Below are 22,194 nucleotides of genomic sequence, written 5' to 3'. Positions count from 1 at the left end.
TTTACTTGTCAAAATTTACTCTTTTCAGAAATCTCTGTGGTCAGTTTTTCTTTGTAAAAAAGCATTTATCATGATCTTCAGCTGGGGAAACATTGAATAGTAATTGTAAATAACATGTGATTTTATCAAAAGCACCAGCATATTTCTTTAGAAGAAGATGAATCCAGTAGAATGGAAGTCCACTGCAAAAAATGGTGACCTCATAGAAACGATCTAACGTTGGAGACTTAATAATTGGTATTAGGAGTAGAATCAAGCTTAAAACTATTGATCCAAATACAAGTGGCAGCCACACCTAAAAGTAAAAACAAAGTAAAAATGAGCAGTGACTATGTTATCAAATTTACTATGACAAACAAAAATATACTTTGATTGTTCTTAGATCTGAGACTTTTATGTTACTAACTTCAATCTTTAGTATAAATAAAACATTTTAGTGACCAATAAGTTAGAGTTTTTACATAATAAAAATCAATGCCCAAATGGTTCATACCACAAAATTAGAAACTGTTGACCCAGGAAATATTTGTCAATTATTCAGTTTGCAACCAGAAACAATGTTCATTCAACTCCCTCCCTTCATCTCCATACTATATCCCACAGCGCTGGCAGCCTTAGAGGAGGTCCCTAATTTTAGGGACCCCATGTAAGATAGTACCCACCATCAACTAAATCCCTGTAAGTCTGCCCAACAATCTCAGAATATTTCCAAATCCCTGGGCTCCATATAAGATCCCACAACTTCAAGAGAAGACTTCAGCTTTACAAGAGACCAGGCTGGATCTAGCATACTAGGGAACACACCAAGCAGTGCCTGTGAATGCTCCCTTAAGCCCAATCAACTACTCCAGAATTCTGGGGCTTTATATCCTGGCTTACAACTTTACAGCAGTACCTGTGAATGCTCCCTAAAGCCCAATCAACTGTTCCAGAATTCTGGGGCTTTACATCCTGGCTTACAACTTTAGATGAAAATGTCAGCTCTACCTAGGGTCACACTTGACCTGAGGATCCCAAGATCCCAAAGTCTTTGAAGGGACTCCCTATTGTCTAGTCACCAAATCCCTTGAATATTTAGGCTAGAAGACCAGAGAAGATACAGGGAAAAAAATAATACCAATCCAACAAAGACAGATGCCGTAACCAACACCTAGACTTATAATTAGACCAAATACAAATGCTAAATGCCAGTATAAGAACAAAATCCATAACAGAAAGTGCAATGTGGTGCCACCAGAGTTAAGCTATCCTACAACAGCCAAATCTGAAAAATTCAACACATCTAAAACACAAGAAATTGACCATAAAACTGACTTCATGAAGAGGATAGAGGTCCTTGAAGAAGAAGTAAAAAAAAAATACCTTAAAGAAATCAAGGAAAAAACAAGCAAAAATCGGATAATATCAATAAATCCCTAAGAGAAAGCCAAGAAAAAAAAAACAGATGAAGAAAAATTGTTAAAGACCTGAAAATAAAAGTAATAAAGAAAATACAAATTGAGGGACTCTTGGAAATAATTCCAATTTGGGTAAGCTGAAAGAAATTACAGATGAAAACATCACCAACATAATAAAAAGAGGGTGAAAGAGAGAATCTCAGGTCTTGAAAATGAGAGAGTGGAAATGTATCAGTCTAAGAAAATGTTAAATCTAAAAAGTTCCTAACATAAAACATCTAAGAACTCTGGGGCACTATGAAAAAACAAAATCATAAAAGAAAGAGAAAAAAAACCTCAAAAATCCAGAGAATATATTTAACAAAATCATAAATGATAAAGGTATTAAAAGTTTACTGAACACCAAATAGAGTGGATCAGAAAAGAAAATACTCTCATGAAATAATAACTAAAACACTAAATATACAGAAAAACAACAGCAAAAAGAATATTAAAAGTGGCAAGGGAAAGTGTCAACAAATAAAGGCACACCTATTAGAATCACACTCAATTTCTCAACAGAGACTCTAATATCCATATGAACCTTGACTAATGTCTTGTAAAATCTAACAGACCATGGTTGCCAGTCCAGATTATATCCAGCAAAAGTATAAAGCAAAACAGAGGGAGAAAAAGAGACATTTCATGATAAAGTCAAATATAAATAATAGCTACATAATATCTACCTGCAAATCTAGGCCTACAGAAAATACTATTAGGAGAATTCCAGCCCTAGTAAGTTAATTATACTGACAAAAACACAGGCAATAGATAATCTCACACTAATACAACCCAAAGAGAGGAGACACACACATATGCTAGCACTAACACTACCAACAACAAAATAACAGGAATTAACAATACTTAGTTCTTGATATCCCTCAATATTGATGGACTATATTCACCAATAAAATGACACAGACTAACAAAATAGATACCAAAACAGGATTTATTATTTGCTGTAGATAAGAAACAAACCTCAGTGTCTAGGATGGATACAACCTCAGTAAAGAGTTCATAAAGGAATTTCCCATCAAATGAACCTAAGAACCAAGTTGGTGTAGTTATGCTAATATCTAGCAAAATAGACTTCCAGAAAAAAATTAATCAAAAGAGACAGAGAAGGGCATCACTTCACTTTCACCAATGGACAAGTTATCTAGACAAAAACCAGACAGATATTAGAACTAACAGATATTATGACTCAAATGGACATAACAGACATCTACAGAAGATTTCACCAAAACACATACACACAAACCCTTCTCAGCACCTCATGGAACATTCTGAAAACTGACATTCTGAAAACTATCACAAAGAAAGTCTTATCAGATACAAAAATATTTTTAAGATAGTATGTAACTTATTAGACAGCCATGGATTAAAATTGGATTTCAGCAACAACAAAAAACCTACTAATTCACCGAAACTGAATAACTCTTTTCTGGGTTACCACTGGGTCAAAGAGTAAATTAAAAAAAAAAAAAAGAAGAAGAAGAAGAAGTTAAAAACTTCCTAGAACGCAATAAAAATGAATAGAAAACATCCAAACTTATGGGACACCATGGAAAATGGTGCTAAGGGAACGTTCATAGCACTAAGTACCTTCATGAAGAATTAGGAGAGATCTCACACTAGCAACTTAACAGGGCACCTGAAAAAGCACTAGAATAAAGAAGCAAATAGACCCACGAGAAATACAAAGCAGGAAATAATCAGACTGAGGACTGAAATAAAAAAAAAAACTAGAAACAAAGAGACCAATACAAAATATCAATGAAACAAAGAATTATTCTTTAACAAAATATACAAAATACATAAATCCTTATCTAAACAAACTATAAGGCAGAGAAAGAATATTAAAAAAAAAAACAAAATCAGAAACAAAAAAGGTACATAAAAACAGATACTGAGGAAATCCAGAAAATCAATAGGTCATGCTTTAAAAACCTATAATCCACAATCCACAACATTAGAAAATCTAAAAGAAAAAAAAATGTCTTGATAAATACCACTTACCAAAGTTAAATCAAACAATTTAGATAGACCAGTAACCCCTAAGGAAATAGAAGCTAAAATCTCCCAACCAAAAAGAAAAAAAAATAGTCCATGGCCTGATAGTTTTAAATATCAATACCCTTTCAATTACTCCACAAAAAAGGAACAGAGGAACAGAAAGAACATTGCCAAATTCTTTCTGTGAAGTCACAGACACCATGGTACTGAAACCATACAAATTCTCAATAAAGAGTATAATTGATGTCTAGCCTAATTGTCATCAGAGGGGCTTCATCCAGCAACTGATGGAAACAGATGAAGACCCATAGTCAAGCATTAGGCAGAGAATCCTGCAGAAGAGTGAGAGAAAAGATTGTAGGAGCTAGAAGGGACAAGGATATCACAAAAACATCACAGAATCAACTAGCCTGGTCTTATAGTGGCACACAGAGACTGAATCAACAACCAGAGACCCTGCATGGGAATGACCTATGCCCTCTGCAGATACTATAGTTGTGTGGATTGATTCTCTTGGCCTCCTTACAGTGGGAACAAGGAATATCTCAGACTTTTGCTGGCTTTAGGAAGCAACTTACTGCAACTTGATATGCCATGTTTTATGGATATTCATGAGAAACCTGTTCTTTCCTAAACAGAAACAGAGAAGGTGTAGATTGGAGAGTGGGCACAGAGGGGGATTTATAGAAGGCACTAGGAGGAGAGGAGGCTGTAACTGGGATTTTAAATTAATTGGTTAATTTAAAACATTTTCTTTCATTATTCTTTATATAAATTTAATGTTCATACTTTGATTTACCTTATAAGGCCTAGGTAGGTCTGGGTCCTTGTACCTCAGTTTAAGTAAAGCTATCATATGTAGTCCATTTCCAATAAAGTATGTTAGTCCTAAATATTTTACCACATAGATTAAATTCAAAGGTATTATTGCCAAAGATGATAATATGATAATTTGAGTGATAGCTACAACTGGGCAGTGGTGGTCATTAAGCATCGAGTAAATTAAAGGAAGCTGTCCTTCTTGGCTTGCAGAATAGAAAACCCTTGAGGCTGAAAGTACTCCACAGCCAGTGTTGTTCAGTATAGAAATTGAGATGGCCAAAGAAACGACCCATTGCATGGAAGGTGACACTCTGTTCATCCATGTGACCGCAACAGAATCTACAAAAATTAAACAGAAATTCAAGAATGAAAGATATTTTGCTTATTAAGAATACAGTGATAACCCTATGTTCTTTCCTTCATGATCAATGAAACTTGGGTGCTTCTACCAAAAGAGGGAGTTACTTTACTCATTCTTGTTTCAGACTAATCCTTGTGATTTCATTTAATAAGTAAAAGGCATTAAAAGTCTTTATGTCCCAGCATTCAGTCCATTCCCTGATATTGCAGAATTCTTGCCCTCTTAATTGGTAAACTGGATACCTGATAAATTGAGAATATTAGATAGTTTGTGAGGAGATGAAGCCGTGACTATGTACAACATACTCTGTAAAGCATGTGTTCCATGATTTACTGTATTAGTCACTAGTCTTCTTATTGTGACCAAATAATGATAAAAACAAACTTAAGAAGACTCTATTTTAGCTTACAGTTTTGTAGTACATAGTGCACAATATCAGACAAGGTTTGAAAGAAAAATTATGAGGCATTTGATCACAATGAATCTTTAGTCAGAAAGTAGACATAAAGGAATCTGATCCGTTAAATTCAAAAATGATTCAGTTTCTTCAGCAAGGATCTGCATCTGAAAGTTTCTATAGATTTCAGAGTAATTTCATGATCTGGAGTCCAAATAATCAAACAGTTAAGCATATAGGGGACATTTGACATTCAAATAGTGTCACTCAGCTGCTTCACTGCCACATCAGGTGTAGAAACTGAGCAAATATTATTTATCTGTCAGACTGTTCACACCTCATGACCTCATGTGGAAATCACTTGAAGCATCATTTATTTTTTGGATGAATTTATTTTGCTAAAGGCCTCTTGTTATTCCTTTCTCCTATCTAATAAATAATGGGAATCAATTATCCAGTTCCAATATATCCATGATTTTCATATTTTTGTCGTTTCCTATTTTTCCAAATACAAACATTTGCACTAATACAATAACGCACATATTCTAGAATTTTCTAATTAAAGGATAGTGAGCCACTTAAACTTAAGAGCTCAGTATATTTTAAACTTCAGGGCATATGATTTCCAAGCTGCAGCAGTCTCCAGAGTATTTACAGACCCTATGAAAGATAGAAGCAATTTTCCGGACCCACAATAAAAATTTATCCTATAGATTTGTGGATTAAACAAATGGACAATTTTTGTCATAAAATTTTTGGAGAATTGATAGGAACACCATGGGTAATTAAAACAGTGACTAAAATATTCATAAATTATAATTTATAAGTTGAAAGATTTTTTCCCAATGGAAATAAAATATGTTTATGTATAAATGGATGTTTCCTGTCCTGGAGCTGCTTGGTCCCAAATACCCAGAAGCCATTTCACAAATTACCTCAGGGTTATATTATGTATAAATACTTTGCTAATAACTCAGGCTTGTTTCTAGCTAACTCATATGCTTAAATTAATCCATAATTCTTATCATTGTTTAGCCATGTGGCCTGATACATTTTCTCAGTACAGCATTCTCCTCTTGCTTCTCTATATTTTCCAGTAATTCTCCTACTCTGCCATTTTTCTTCCCAAAATTATCCTTATCTGGCTTTTGTTTTCAATCACTTCCTGCCCAGGTATCAGCCAATCAACTTTTATTTAACAATGAGCATAATACACAGCTTTCCCCCTTTTATCTAATTAATGATTTTAACCTTAACTTAGTAAACTTGTATACAACAAAAACAGTTGGTAAGCAAAAATTATAGTAACAATAGTCAGTCTATTTGTATTTTACAAAATTAGAGAAAATACTCTATTATCTATTTTATCCTGGTAAACCTAAACTTTCACATCTAATTTATCTTTTGTTATAACTAAGAAAAATGTAAATATGAATATCTAGTCTTTAACTCCATCAAAGTCTATAGAAAGGTTATAAAGTTAACTTCTGACAGGGACCTTATGCTGCCTGTACAGTCATCCAAAATTCCTCTGCAACATTGGATCATCGAAGTCTAGTTTCCAGGCCTAGCATATCTGACAGGCTTTGCTGGGAAGCAGGGAATTTTGAAGAACTGTTCTATATTCTCTTGACAAAATTTGGCAGTCACCTTTCTTGCATGCTTTTGGTCCAGTTTTTACAGAAACTGTAAGCAATTGTGGCAAGGGTAGTTTCTTTACCCATATCTTTTGCCATAAAGAAAAAAAAAACCCAACATATGAAGTTTCTTCAAAGCCAATTATTCTCTTTGAAGTAGTTGGTGCCACCAGGAGCAGATGAGTCTCAATATCAATAAAAGTCTAAGCTCTTAAAGCAATTTAAATCACATATTCTGTAGGTCTTTGAAGTGTTTAAAGGCTGTCTATCTATCTGAAATATATTTCTGTATGACTTTGGAAACCTAATTAATATGACTATAAGTTTGCTATTATAGATGACTAATAATTTGCAGCTTTGGAAATTGGCACTATCCCATTCCTTAGCTTCCTGAGATGAGAATCTAGCTTAATGGTGAAGGCAAAAGCTGGAGCCATGTTTATCACTCCAACACTGCAATGTGTCTAAGTCCACACTACCACTAAGTAGCAAACCACCCACTGCTCAAAAACCACATTTAAGTACTCAGTAGCAGAGTTTCTTAAAAGAGCCATGCAGTTTTTGCCAAAAGCACTCTGTCAGGAAGCCATCTTCTAATGGAGTTGTGCCTCTGCTTGTCACTTAGAAACTAGAGCCTACATAAGAAAAAGTGGTTACTAAGAAGACTTTTTGTATATTTAGAATCCTTTTTTAATGCTTTTACAGACTTTGTATGGAAATTCTTGCCCAAATTGGGCACCATATATAAATGGACATTTCCTCTCTTGAAGTCACTTGGTTAAAAATATCCAGCAGTAACTTCTTGCATTACCACACAGAGGCTTATATTACTTATAATTAACAACAAGAAGACTTACTACTAGTTATTTCTTACACTTAAATTAACCAATAATAATGTTTGTTCACGTGGCTTGGTACTTTTTCTCAGTACAATCTTTCTCATGTTTCTTCTCTTTATTTCCAGTGACCCTCTGGCTCTGCCCTTCCTCTTCCCAGAGTTATCTTAATTTTTGGATCTCTAACTCAATCTCTAACTGCCCAGAAATAAGCCAATGATCTTTTAGTTAACAATGAGCATAATCCACAGCACTTAACTAATATGTATATCTGATATTAGGAAAATAGCAATAAATTCGTTATCTGACTTTATCTGACATGGTTAAAAAATTATCCACCCTGTGTATATAAATACTGATTATAGAGCTGTGAGATGGTGGTGAATCTCTTTAATCCTAGAACATAGGAGGCAGAGACAGGTGGATTCTATAGGTTCAAAGACAGACTGGTTCACAGAGCAAGTTCTAGAACAGGTTCCAAAGCTACAGAGAAAACCTGTCTCAGAAAACCAAAAAGAATTAAAATTAAAGATTATAAGCTACTGTTAAAATTTATTGTTACAGTTATATGATTTTTTTTAGTAATTTTTTGTTGCTGGGCCCTAATGTTTTCCTTGGGGAAGAGCATGAGAAAGCTTGACATCAATGGACACAGTCACTGAAAGTACAGTGAAAGGAATAGGGCAAACTCATTTATTTTACAATGGAAAAAAAAACCTTATATATCATTCCATCACCCAGGCCTTCCTATCCATTGACATCACAGTGGTCAGCTCTCATTGGCTAGGCAAGATAAGGACCTCTGACAGCACCTGTTTCTAGGCCTTCAGGAAATATCCCATAATCACCCCTTATTGGCTAGACATGATCAGTGTCTTTGACAACACCAGGTAGCTTCCAGGCTCGTCCTTCTCGGCTTGGCCTGGAAGATCTTAACTTCTTATACTTGTCCATTCCTATTTGATTCTCAATTAGTTCTACCCCTCCTTCCATCACAAGTGTTTATACATCTAGAGTTATTCACCTATATTTGCAAAGCTACAATTGTTAAACTGTGCTTCTAAAGGTTATCTTTTAACTAAATCCAAAAGGTATCCACTTAATTCTGATTTTGAATATGGTCTTCCATTCTATTTCAAGATTTTATGTGATCTTCAAGCTCTCCATAATGAGACAGTCATAAATTCTAAAAAGCCTTTTTGTGCATGGGGTATAGAATTTAAAATAAATTCAACTAGACTGCAAGAGAGGATTATGAGGATAAGAGTACCCAGGAGGCATGTGGAAGGCAGAAGGTGTCTGTTTTGAACCTAAGAGTGAGTTATTTAGAGGCTGTAGTATTTGTGTGCAAGAGAACTAAAAGCTCATCACACGATTAAAGACATTTGTATCTGTGATTGTTTATACCCAGACATACCTGAAGCGATGATTTCCTGAGGTGTCAAAACTGCCAGGTAGGATACATTAGTCAATATGTAAATCACAGCTATAATAGGCAGACCAAAAATCAATGATTTGGGAATTGTTTCAGAGGGATTTTCTACTTCTCCTGAAAAACACAAGTAAAATCATTAGAAAAGTTGCATACTGAGAAATGTATTCTTCTCTGCATGAAAAAGAAAAGAAGGCCTGGCCATGGTGGTGCATGTCTTTAATCCCAGCACTTAGGAGGCAGAGGAAGGTTGATCTCTGTGAGTTCAAGGTCAGCCTGATCTAGAAGATCTAGTGCCAGGACATCAGAGCAATTACCCAGAGAAACCCTGTCTGGAAAACCAAAACAAGAAAAAAAAATGTAATATTTCTTTAACTTTCTTAAATTAATTCTGCTCCTTGGGCAGACAAATTTTGTTTGAATGCTGACATTTTCTATGATCCTAATTTAAAAATAAAAGTTTTTAAAATTTAAATATTCTTCACCAAATTATATCATGGAAAAGAGACATTCAATTTTATAAGCAAGGAGTAGTCAGTATAAACAATATAAACTTATCTCTTCTGCTTTGTTCACAAAGGTTTAAACAAAATTATGTGAGGTCAGAACTTGGAGAACTGCCTTTCTCTATTTTGGGTAACAATGGTGCATAACAAATTCCCAACTTTGAAGGCTGTAAGTGACATTAATATGCCAATAATCAGTTTCATTTCATGTGACATAAGTATTATTATACAAGCTTCCTTCTCTTTTTTCCCTTCGACAGATATGCTGTCAACTGAGAAAATCATTGTTTAAAATTTATAATCAAGCATAAATCCTGACACATGTGGACTTCACAGGAGCCCTGTGTGTCCTCTTCAGGTAGCACTAATTCTTATTGTTGTGACACAAGCTTAGGTATATTGAGAACAGAATAGAGGCCTGCTTTTATTGCCCAATGATAAAATGATTACCCATAAAAATGTGTAATTCTTCCAACATTTCAAAGAATCTATGGTGAGAACCAGCTAATTTAATGGAGGGTTTCTTTCAGCATTCAGAAATGTCATTTGACAAGCCAATCTAGAAGCATTTTTGGAAACTCATTAGAATTTCAACAGCAAGTACTTGTGAATCTTTAATCTTAGGCAATATTCTGCCTACCAAAAAATTCTTGTTAGGGCTATTGAAAATCCAAAATCTCACTAAAAGTAGTGGACATAGATGATAGATAAATATACAGACAGATTGACAAACACACAGAGAGACAGAGAGACAAACAGATAGGCAGATGATAGATGATAGATAGATAGATAGATAGATAGATAGATAGATAGATAGATATAGATGGACAATAGATATATTATACAAGAATATATAATTCATACTAAATAAAGCTAACAATGACTTAAATTGAGATACAATGTTACATCAAAATCATCACCAACATAAATAAGTACAATATGTCTTCTCCAAAAATTAATCCTCCCAATTTATATGGAATATAGATGACACACAAGACAATGATTTCAAAGTAAAAATAATAAATGTTATCAATAAACTCAATAAAGAATATGAATTAATCCTGAAATGAACACTACAAGAATGTGAATAAACTGATGATTGCATTAAGAAAAATTCAGCATTTAAAAATAGAACTTAATAGAGAGAATTTCTGAACAAAACTCAAACAAAAATTAAACTTGATGTGAGATATTTTAACAAGTCAAAGCAACAACAACAACATCCTTTCTGTGTACCAAAAAGCATGTTGAAGTAATGGAAGAATTCCAATTCACAATATCCTCAAAAAGATAAAGAATCATTCTAAGCAAGAAAGTGAAAGAACTCTACAATGAAAACTAAATCTCTGAAGAAGAAGAAGAGAAACACTAAAATATTGGGTGATCTTCCATGCTCAAGAATTAGTAGAATTAATATTGTGGAAGCAACCATTCTATCAAAAGAAATAAAGAGATTCAATTCAAATTCAATCAAAATACCCATCATCCATGTTATTTTTTATAAGTATTGAAAAGAAATCCTAGAATTTAGGTGGACCCAAAATAGCTAAGCCAATCAGGAGTAATTACAGTGCTGATAAGATTATTATTCTACATTTCAAGACTTATTACAAAGATGTAATAATAAAACCAGGATGCAACTTGTGAAAACAAAACAGATAAATAGACCAATGAAACAAAATAAAAGGTTTGGCAAGGGCATATATAGTTACAACCATTTCATATTGACAAAAGATCTGAAAGCTTCTTCTACAAGTGGTGTTTGGAAAACTGGTTGTCCACCTGTAGGAAGAATAATATTGTCCCTAAATATATAACCCTATTTTAAAAGTTGCTGCAAGTGTATCAAAGAAATCAATGTAAATCCTGAAATGTTGAACTTTCTAGAAGGAAATCCTATATGATTTATAGTAAAGTAGAAAAATTCTATTAAACAATAAAGAAAGAGGAAATTATCAAATTTTCAAGTACATGGGTGGAATTATAAAATGTCACCATATAAACTAAACTAAATCTGTAAAGACAAACATTGCATGATCTTCAGCATTTTATTTACATTACTCATATTTTAAATGAATTTTTGGAATAAAGCCAGATTCTTGGCCAAAGTATTAAAAACATGGTCTCTCTACCATCTCTCAATAAAGTCCTTGTTCCCCTCTAAAACTCAGAAGCTGAACTGTCAGTGTCCACATTTTTCTCAGGGTTACTCTTTTCAATACACTCATTAGCACAGTTCATTACATTCTGCTTTTGAAATCCTGTAGCATTTTTAGCTCAACAGACTAAATGCCTCTACATTCCTACAAAAAATTATATAGGCTTAAAATGCATGTGATCAGATTTATTACAGAGATGACCAAAGTTATGATGCCAACTCCTGTCTCATCACTTTTATAATTGATGTAATAAAATATCCTTACAACTTATAAAATAATTGTTTTATTTTAGGAGAGATTTCCAGATTACAGAGCATCATTATTATTGGGAAGTCACAGCAACAGGAAATCAAGTTAGCTTTAGACATTATATCAATATTCAAGAAGTATAGACAGTTAAATGCATGTGTCTTCATTAGGGTTTCTATTGCTGTGAAAAAACACCATAGCCACAGAAAGTTTTATAAAGAAAATATTTAACTGGGCCCAGCTTAGAGTTAAGAGATATACTCCATTATTGTCATGTCATGAAGCATGGCTTCATGCAGTCAAACACGATGCTGAAAAAGTAGCTGAGAGTTCTAAATCTAGATCAACAGGCAGCAGTGAAAATTACCAGACCTGTCTTGAGCTTCTGACACCTAAAAGCTCACAACCCCAATGACACTTCCTTCAACAAGACCACACCTACTCCAACAGGGCCAAATCTCATAATAGGGCCAAACCCTAAGGGGACCATTTTCATTGAAATCACCACAGCTTGAATGTTAGTAATCAGCTTACTCTATTCACTGTCAAGCATTCCAGAATATCCTGCTCAGGAAGTGAGGCCTGCCACAAAGTATAGGGAGTCCATACAAACCAATATGATCAAGATAAACTCTCATAGAAATGGACGAAGACCTCCTAAGGCATTCTTTGTACAATGGCAACAATTAAATTAATGATTTTATAATTCTTTCATGATCCTATACCCTCTACATTGGTAGTCTACCCCACATAAAATCATACTCTTGTACTTCTTGAATTTTATTGTTCTTCATCCATATTTTTACTTCTTGTTTCATAAATATTACCATTAGCTATAGATTTTAAGTCATTTATTTGTAACTGTTGCAGAATGTATTTTCTTGTTTTCTTTCATTAGTTTACCTATTAGTTTTTATTTCCTTAATTTTATTGAAATACAGATAATTTAAGAGAATCAACTTGTGCTTATAAGTTCATTGCTCTATTTATATTTCTGAAATTGTATTCAGCATTTATTGAATAACTGAATTGATAGTTATGTAAATTATTATTTTTATGTGGCTAAAGATTTAATATTCAATGTGGTAATTGACTTACATGGCATAATTCCTGCATGTTTTATAAAACTTTAGTTTTCCAAATGGTTTAAGATTATGATGAGATGAAAATATAGATATAAATAGATTTGTAAATCTATATACATTGTTAAAAAGAAAATTTTCAGGTGTCCTAAAAATTATGTGTAATGAAATATATTTGGGAAACTAAATAAATTTGTGTCTTTTCGTATCAAAATCTCTGTCTTTTTAACTATACCTCCAAAAAGTTAAGTCATAAAAAAATAAATGTAATTGGCAACCAATCCATGAATTATCAACAAAACTGATAGAACACTCTCCTCATTCTTCCCAGTGTGGCCACAAATCAATGTAAAATCACAATGCAGACAGCTCCAAAATGAGGAAATACAAATGGTTAAAAACTAGAGAGAAGATGCTAAGTGTGATGGATTAATTGAAAAATGATGCAGATCCCAAGTAGCTGCAGGTCCCCTAGCAGGGGCAGGCAGCAGTCCCCAGAGTAGCCTGTCCCAGACAGGGATGGTGCCTGAGACCATGCCACAGATCTCTGAAGAGACTATACAGAATGAGGTTGTATATTTATTTAGTGGGCTATGGAAAGGAAAGGGAGAAGGGAAGAAGGGCAGAGAGGCAGAGAGAGAGACAGAGAGAGAGGAGAAAGAGAGGACAGAGAAAGAGAAGGGAGAGACAGAAGCTGTTGGAGGATGGAGTGGGCAAGGCTTGTCTTTTAAAGAGACAGGACAGATCATTACATTCCCATTTTTTTTTATAATAAAAATATGAGAGGTCAGGCACCACAGGTTAAGGGAATTGGGGCAGCAAATTTGCAATACTGCTTCCTGCTTTTTGTGGGCATCATCTTTGGGGAAGAACCTGAGAAAACTGGATGCTGGTCACATCCTGGCATAGCTGATCTGTTTGTTCCTGTCCAGTGTTTGTGGTATGGAAATGTCTGGTGCCTCTTACACCTGTATAAGGTATTGGGAGAACAGAGGACAAAGTTAAGTTTAGGGAAAAATTAGGACCAGGGAATTGAGAGGGGTGTATCTAACCTGTTCTTTAAGGTGGATCCTTCAATTTCAATCCCTGGATCTCATAAGAATTCTTTGGGCTTGTGAAAACAGAAGTTTTAAACAAATACATTGTATAAACAGTAGCATATTTATTTCAAAATTGCTGTGACAGATCTTTTTACACAATGAAAAGTATTTTTAAGACTATGGAAGACAGCGTGACAGAGAAAGTTAATAACCTGTATTTGTCCTCACACCTTTATTACTTGCAAGTCTTGTATTTGTATTTGTATTTGACTAAAATTTGTTTGGTGAGGTTGTTCTTTTAAACTGACAAACCTCTCAGCTGTCAAACTGCATCAGAGATTTTTGAGAATGATAAAATTTTACTTGAGTTATTGATTAAAAAACAACAGAGAACTTACTTGGTTGGCATGGAGGACTCCTCAAAGTCCTCCATGATTGCTAATGGTCGTATTTGCCTTTTGCTGTTTAGCATAGGGCCTGCCAGGCTCCAGAAGATCATGTAGGCTAAGAAATCTCTAGGAAGACAAGCCTACTTTGACCTGAGCAGCTAGGCTGTTGATTCCAGCAATTCTGTGTATGTCTGGAGATCTTCAGTTTAGATGAAAGGCAGTTTCACCCAGTGGTCAGCACTTAGCAGTTGAAGCAGATTGCAGATGGATGTTGTTCTGTGCCCATTTGTCTTCTGTCTTCTTTGGAGGAAGTAGAGTGTTGCTGCTTGAAACCAAACTGTCTCTTTTTGTTATGAAAAGTTTTTTAATTATTAAATATGTAAATGCCATATTCCCTAGATCTCTGAGCAGTTGAGGGATGTTTATTAGGTACAGCTACAATATAGAATTGACTTGGAGAGTGGGGTCCAAGCTTAACTGTACTCGCTCTTAACTTAACAGGTAAGAGTTACACTTATAAAAAGAGAGAAAGAAGAAAAAACTGCTGGCAATAGAAGGTTTATGGGAGAACTAACAATAGTATAGAACATCTTAATATATTTTAAATGAGGGTTGGATTAAATATAAAGTATTTTTGTAAGAGACATAAAAGTAGGTACAAGTTTAAAACATGAGACTTATTGTTTTGTAGTCTGGAATGAGATGCAATGAACAGACAATTGTAACACTTAACAGTAAACATAAGTGCATGTTTAAGTTACATGTATGAACACACACACACAGACAGTGAATAGGAATTGGGTGAAGTGGATGCTCTTGGTGGACCCAACCAAAAGCATGCCACTACACAAAACACACATGCAAGAGATTCAACTAGAAGAATTTAGAGACAAAAACATAAGTAAACCTGGGGACCAGGCAGGGTATACTTCAGTAAAGATGGCAACAGTCACATGTTGTATGAAAAGCCACTAAGTTAAGATGGCAGTGAAATCACCTGACCTCAGTTAAGGTAGTGGTAAGGTAGTCTGACCTCAATCAAAATGGCTGCAGTCACAGTTATATGGAAAAACAGGGAATTTAATAATAAGAGAGTCCTAGAGGTGTGATCTGTCCTGTGGCCGAGATGCCATGCCATGCCACAAGCTGCAGAGGGGAGCAAAAGGCTGCAACTGAAAAAAGCCATCTTGTGGATCTGACCAACCTTGTTGGCAGCAGTAGTGGCAGGGACAGTTTGAGGAAACTCCTTTCATCTGCCTGTGCACTGACAGTAGCTAGAAAGCTCCCATTGACAGTATTTAGAAAGCTCCTGTAAAAATGGAGCCAGCGGGACACCAGCAGAGTGGGGTACATGAAGAAGTATGGCATTAAGGACTGTGGTTTTATGCCCTCTAAAAGACACCCATCCCAGGTAGGATGGACCGGCATGGCTTGCTACCCATAGCTGAAACCGTGAAAAACCACAAAACAATGACACCACAGGTACACAGTGAGACATCTCTCGACTGTGGGTGGGGTGTGAATCAGTGCTACCGGACCAAGGGGAGGGCATCCCCTGGCCATGAGTGGTATACAGTAAGGCCTGGCTGGATCTGGTCAAGATTATTTGGAACCCAGAAAGGGAAGAGACCACTCCAAGCAGCCTTTCATGGTGAGGGGAAAAAAAGGAAAAGAAAAGAATAGAATAGGAAAGAAAAGAAAAAAGAGAAAGAAGAATCTTAGGGACCCTGGGCCCCCAGTCATGGGTGGATCAGCCCGTGCCATTCCAAACACAATTTTAGCAAAGGGAAGCAATCCAGAGATGAATATCAGCTGACCAGAATGGGGGAAACTCACCAATTGTAGCTGGTGGTGTGCATAGAAATCACACTGTAGAAATCATCCTCAGGCTTATGGAACACATGGATGTTGTGCAAAAAATAATACCTGGTTCTGGATCCTAACCCTGGGAGAGGAGGTTGGGGCAGGGGAGCATCCCAAGTCTCATGGCGCCAATGTAATGAATTAATTTTAAAATGTGCAAATCCTGAGTAGCCGCAGTGGGCAGAGACCATGCCACAGGTCCTCAAGCAGGGACATGCAGTGGGCCCCAGAGCAGCCAGTACCAGGCAGCAACAGCACACGAGACCATGTCACAGGTCTCTGAAGGCAGCTGGTCCCAGGTGATGGGCAAGAGATGGATAGGCATGCCATGTAGAATGAGGTTGGATATTTATTTGGTGGGTTATGAAAGGAATATCAGAAAATGCAATGCTCTTCCATGCTCTTGGATAGGTAGGATCAACAGAATAAAAATGGTGATTCTATAAATAGAAATCTACATATTCAATGCAATCCCCATCAAAAACTAAACACAATCCTTTGAAGACCTTGAAAGAACAACTTCATATTAAAAAAAAAAACCAGGATATTCAAAACCTCTAAAAATTACTTAGCCCAAGAAAAAGTGGGAAGCAGTTTGCACAGAACTATGTGCAAATTCCCAAATATTGATTATAAATGTTTGTTTACCTTTAAAGGGGGATATGATATAGAGATCAATATTTTGCATTGTCATAGATCTTAGTATATTGATACAAATTTAAGGTCAATTTTGTTATATGTATATTTTGCTTTTGATTAAGGTATTATGTTTGCAAAGCTCATTTAAAAATGTAATGTATAATTCAGAAATACAGGTTAATAGATAATCATCTATAAAAGTCAAGCTTGTCATGTCACATTTTCTAGATGTACAGATATATTTCAAATGAATAGTTATTCTTCAAACCTTTCAAAGACTATAGAATATGGCAATTAAAATGTTTTAAAAACTTAGACTTTTCATGACAATGAGACACATCTGCTTCTGGAAGTACCAATAACTTGAAGCGGAAGATGGGCATTGAAGTGGCTCCTTATGGAATTTGCTACCAATTTGGGAAAATAATTGGTCTTGAATGGACTGCTTAATGGTATGCTGTGTGAACTGGACATACTTGACCCACAGAAAAATGACTGGTAAACTTGCCTAAAGGTGAGATAGTCTTTTGGGTTTCCTGTTTCATGAAAGAATCTGCCAGACAATCTGCAGGACACAGAAGAAAGTGACTGAAAAACTACCAATATTAGTGAAACTGTCTTTGAAATTTCATGCTTCATGAAAGGTCTGCTAGATAATATTGGCCTATAGACTGAATATGGATGTTCCCATGATACAGAAGAACTTTGGCAATGAGATGTCTCTGTCAATTCTAGAGTTTTGGAAGTTCTTTACAATGCAATTTCTGTTTACTTAGGTAATATTATATAATTCTGGAGTCTTTGATAAAGTTGAAGAATAAATAGTTGTAGTTTTCTTTAGTTATGATAAAAGAGTAGACACAAATATTGTGACTGTAATTCTTGGTCGATGTCTGTCTTGTAATATTTAATTTTATTATATTAAAGTTAAAACCTTCCTTTTTATTTAGACAGAAAAGGGGAGATGATGTGGGAAGTCCTTCTGTATATGTGTTAATTTTATTAGTTAATGAATAAAGAAACTGCTTTGAGCCTATAGCATGGCAGAACAGAAATAGGAGAGAAAAACTAAACTGAATTCTTGGAGAAAGAAGGCAGAGTCAGGGAGATGCCATGTAGCTTCCACCAGGGACAGACAAGATAGAACCTCGCCAATAAGTCACAGCCACATGGAAATGCACAAATTTTAAAAAATGGATTAAATTCAGATGTAAGAGCTAGCCAATAAGAAGTAAGAGCCAATAGGCCAAGCAGTGATTTAATAAATATAGATTCTGTGTGGTTATTTTGAAGCTGAGCAGCTGGAAATAAACAAGCAAACACCCACTACAGAGGGTAGAGAGAAAGTTCATCAAAATATTGAAAATATAACTGACATACCATATCCCATCATATTTCTGAATGTATGTCATAAGGAAATAAACATGGCATACAAAATGGACTTGATTAGGCATTTATTACAGAAATTCCAGTTTTCAACATATGAAAGCAGCTGTGGCATCTATCACATATATATACACACAGAGAGAGAAAAAGAGACAGAAAGACAAAGACAGAGACAGTGAAACAGATAGAAACAGGAAGACTGAAAATAGAACAGATATCATGAAAGACTGGACAATTTGTAAGGATGGAAGAGTGGAGCAGGTAAAAGAGAGTGGAAGGTGAGTGGACAGGATAAATGTGTGACATATGAATGAATAAAATTACAGTGAAACTCATTAACTTGTAGGAATAACACTTATTAAAAATATAATTAAATAATAATATTTATGAGTGATAGAAGCCTTTCATTTATGGAGAAGTTTAGTAATCAGAAACTATAGTATTTCAAGAAAACAAAATTCTAAGTTTCTGGAAAATTTTGCAATTATTTCATGCATAAAACCTACAGAGGTGTTACTACTAGTTCAGCAAAATAAATGTTTCTTACTCAATAATTTTTGAAAAGATATTTGTAAGACTTAGAGAGAGTCAATATTCTTCCTTAATATTTTATGTTTTATACTTTTGCAATGTGAATGAAATAAAGTAAATTATTTCTATCTAAACTTTTGTTTAAAGGGAGTTTCATACACCTGTATTCCCAAATTCTTTCAAATATCAAATTATGAAATGTGAATACAAAGTAACAAAATTGTACATAGAAAAGGATCTAATATTATGTTTGTCTTTCATATGGAAAATTTCAGAAAGACTTTAAAGTTCATGAAAAGGAAGTGCATCAGAAAAGTCACTGCCACAGAAAGCTAATAATACCATGGAATGAACTGTAAGAAAAACAATGCAGGATGAATTAGCAAAGGCATTTTAATAATTTTGCTATTATTGGAGATATAAGAAAAAAGTGGTATTTTCATGTACAAGATTATGGATAATGAAGAGAACTCAAATCAAATGGTTGTACATCTGAATAGGTGAAAGGATTTGGGCAGAAATTATGGAATATACCAAAAAATCTCAAACATGTGATATATTTTCATTGAAAATATGAATTATATAATTATTACTTAACAGAGAAAATGCCTCAAAATACTGAGTCAATTGAAGAATAAAATCTGAAGGGACAGATAATCTTGGTTTTTGTTAAAGCTGTAAAAGAAACACGAGGAATTATATAAGAAACATAACACAAAGTAAAGTAAATTTTGCATATGCAGCTTGAACAAATTTTATAGAGACCATTAATTGGAGAATATATGAAAATTATATTACAAGCACTAAACAATAACATTTATTTTTCAATAAAATTTCCTGATGAGTCTTTATTTATTTTGCTGTAAGTTTGTAATAAATGGAGTTACCTGCTATGGTGACCAGGAGTGATGATCCCATGTATGCATAAAATGCTTGAAGAATGGCTTCTACAATCTCTGAGGCAACAGGAAGATCAGCATCCAAAGCATTCTCAAACCTGGACACATTCTCTTTTTTCCCAGTCACTAACAGCACAATCCCAGTTAGAATAATGAGACAAAGAACACCCATCTTCAACAAATTGCTGATGCTATTAAACCAAAACACATTAGTTAGCCCTCGAGTATTGAGAATTCCAACTGACCACAAAATAGCCAAAGCCAGACATTTCTTTGGTAGTTCTGGGGCTGGGCAGCCAACATAGAAAGGTTGTAATAGATAACTGGCTATTAGTAAGCCTTGAGCACCCAATCCTAGGGAATAACCAAAAAGTTTAATCCAGAGACTACAGAAAGCAAAAGAAGATCCAAGAGATCTTTTCAGGAAATAATAAGGTGCTGAGCTCACAGGGAAGGTTGTCCCCAGCTCTGCAAGACAGAGAGCACACATCATGCTCAATAGGGCACAAACTGCCCAAATGCTCAGACAAACAGGGATGTTCAATGAGGAGAATTTTAACACCCCTTTAGGAGCAACAAAAATCCCTGCCCCTATCACTGAACTAAATAAAAACATGTATCCATGGAAGAATCCTATTGCCCTTAAAAGCTGCATGGTTTTGTCTTTTTTAGTTTTTAAAATTCTGAGCAACTGACATTAAATCACACTGAAGTTGTTCCCCCAACTCTTTCAGAGCTCTCTCAAATAGGGCATTCTCAAAATGAGCAGCTTCATCCTTACACAATATTTTTATTTCTGAGTTTAACATGGATTTGCAAATAATTAACTTGTGCAATATTCTAGGATTTGATGGATTCTTCCTAAAACCACAGTTAAGACATATCATGTGTAAATGATTTTTTAAAGTCAGAATCCTAATTAAGACAGCATTTTGAAGTGATTTATTAACTCTTTCTGGGTGATGTTGGCACATGCCTTTAATCCCAGCACTTGGGAGGCAAAGGCAAGCGGATCTCTTTGAGTTTGAAGCCAGCCTGTTCTACAAGAGATAGTTCCAGGACAAATACCAAAACTTCACAGAGAAACCCTGTCTTGAAAAAAAACAAAAAGTAAATATATTAACAAAGATTTTTATTTTGTAAAATAATGTTATTTATCTACATTAAGATTGTGACCCTTAAAACTATAATTCTTGAAGGAAAAGCCAGATTTAAACAAAACAATACCTTTTCACAAACCAAGGCCCACAGAAAGCACTAGAGAGAAAATCCATCCCAAGAAAGTTATCTATAACCCATGAAAGCATGGGCAGTAGATAATCTTACACCAGGAAATCCTAAAGAAGGGAAACATACACACACACACACACACACACACACACACACACACACACACACACTACTTCCAAAACATAAAACCATAATTAACAGTTATTAGTCTTTAATATCCCTTAATGTTAATGGACTCATCTCATCTATAAAATAACATGGGCTAGCGATGGGAAGGAAAACAAGAGCCATCGTTCTGCTACATACAAAAAACAAGCCTCAACTTCAATGACAGATATTTCCTCGGTGTAAAGGGTTTGAAAAAGATTCAAATGGGATAAGAAAGAAATCTGTTTTAGTTATCCTAATATCCTAATTATCTAACAAAATAGACTTCAAACTGAAGCTAATCAAAAGAGATGAAGAAGGCTATTTTGTATTCACCACAGGAAAAATCTATCAAAATGAAGTACCAATCCTGAACACTAATGTCCAAATTAAAAAAGGGAACCCACATTTGTTAAATAATCATTACCAAACATAAACCACAAATAAAACCCTACACATTCAGAGCCTGAGTTTTTTAACACCCCCTTCTCATCAATGAACAGGTCTGCCAGGCATAAATTAACAGAGAAACAGGGAACTAACAGGTATTATGGCTCAAATGGAATTAACAGACATCTATAAAACATTCTACACAAACACAAAAGAATAAACCTCAGCACTTCAGAAAACCTCTAAAACTGACCACATACCCTATTACAAAGCAAATCTCAACAGATACAAAAATAATTGGAATAAATCCCTGTATTTTATCAGATCACCATGGCTTTATTTAATTTAACAACAATGCAAATTTTGAACAGCTTAAAATCTCAAGGAAACTGAATAATACTCAACTGACTCAACTTGACCTATGGGTCAAGGAGGAAATGAAGGAAGAAATTAAAGATTTCCTAGAATTCAATGAAAATAAAGTTACAACATATCCAAACCTATGGGGCATTATGAAAACAGTACCAAGAGGAAATTTCATAACACTAAATGCCTCCATAAAGAAGTTGAAGAAATTTCACACTAGTGAATTAGCAGAGCACTAGAAAGTTCTAGAACAAAAAGAAGCAAACTCAACCACATGTTGATGCACCAATGTGGGCTGACTACATCTGAGAGAGCTTAAGAAGATATTCTAGACAAAACAAAAGAGTTTAGCACAGGTTCTTGGTAGCCACATATTTTGAT

General features: G+C 34.8%; 1 protein-coding gene across 1 annotated transcript; it reads right to left on the bottom strand.

Annotated features, from left to right (window-relative positions):
* Positions 1 to 40: 40 nt before the first annotated feature.
* Positions 41 to 20,335, bottom strand: LOC121432337 (solute carrier family 7 member 13-like). The gene is made up of 4 exons (XM_041630183.1): positions 19,669 to 20,335; positions 8,923 to 9,054; positions 4,252 to 4,613; positions 41 to 295 (listed from the first exon to the last, which is right to left on the bottom strand). Exons 1-4 carry the CDS (start codon positions 20,333 to 20,335, stop codon positions 41 to 43), a joined length of 1,416 nt encoding a protein of 471 aa, XP_041486117.1.
* Between the last annotated feature and the right edge of the window lie 1,859 nt (positions 20,336 to 22,194).

This window comes from Microtus oregoni, unplaced genomic scaffold (assembly GCF_018167655.1).
Source record: "Microtus oregoni isolate MIOR12 unplaced genomic scaffold, Mior012 000034F_ref0000314, whole genome shotgun sequence".
NCBI classification, from domain to species: Eukaryota; Metazoa; Chordata; class Mammalia; order Rodentia; family Cricetidae; genus Microtus; species Microtus oregoni.
The sequence above is the reverse complement of the archived record's forward strand: the minus strand, read 5'-3'. Positions and strand labels throughout refer to the sequence as shown.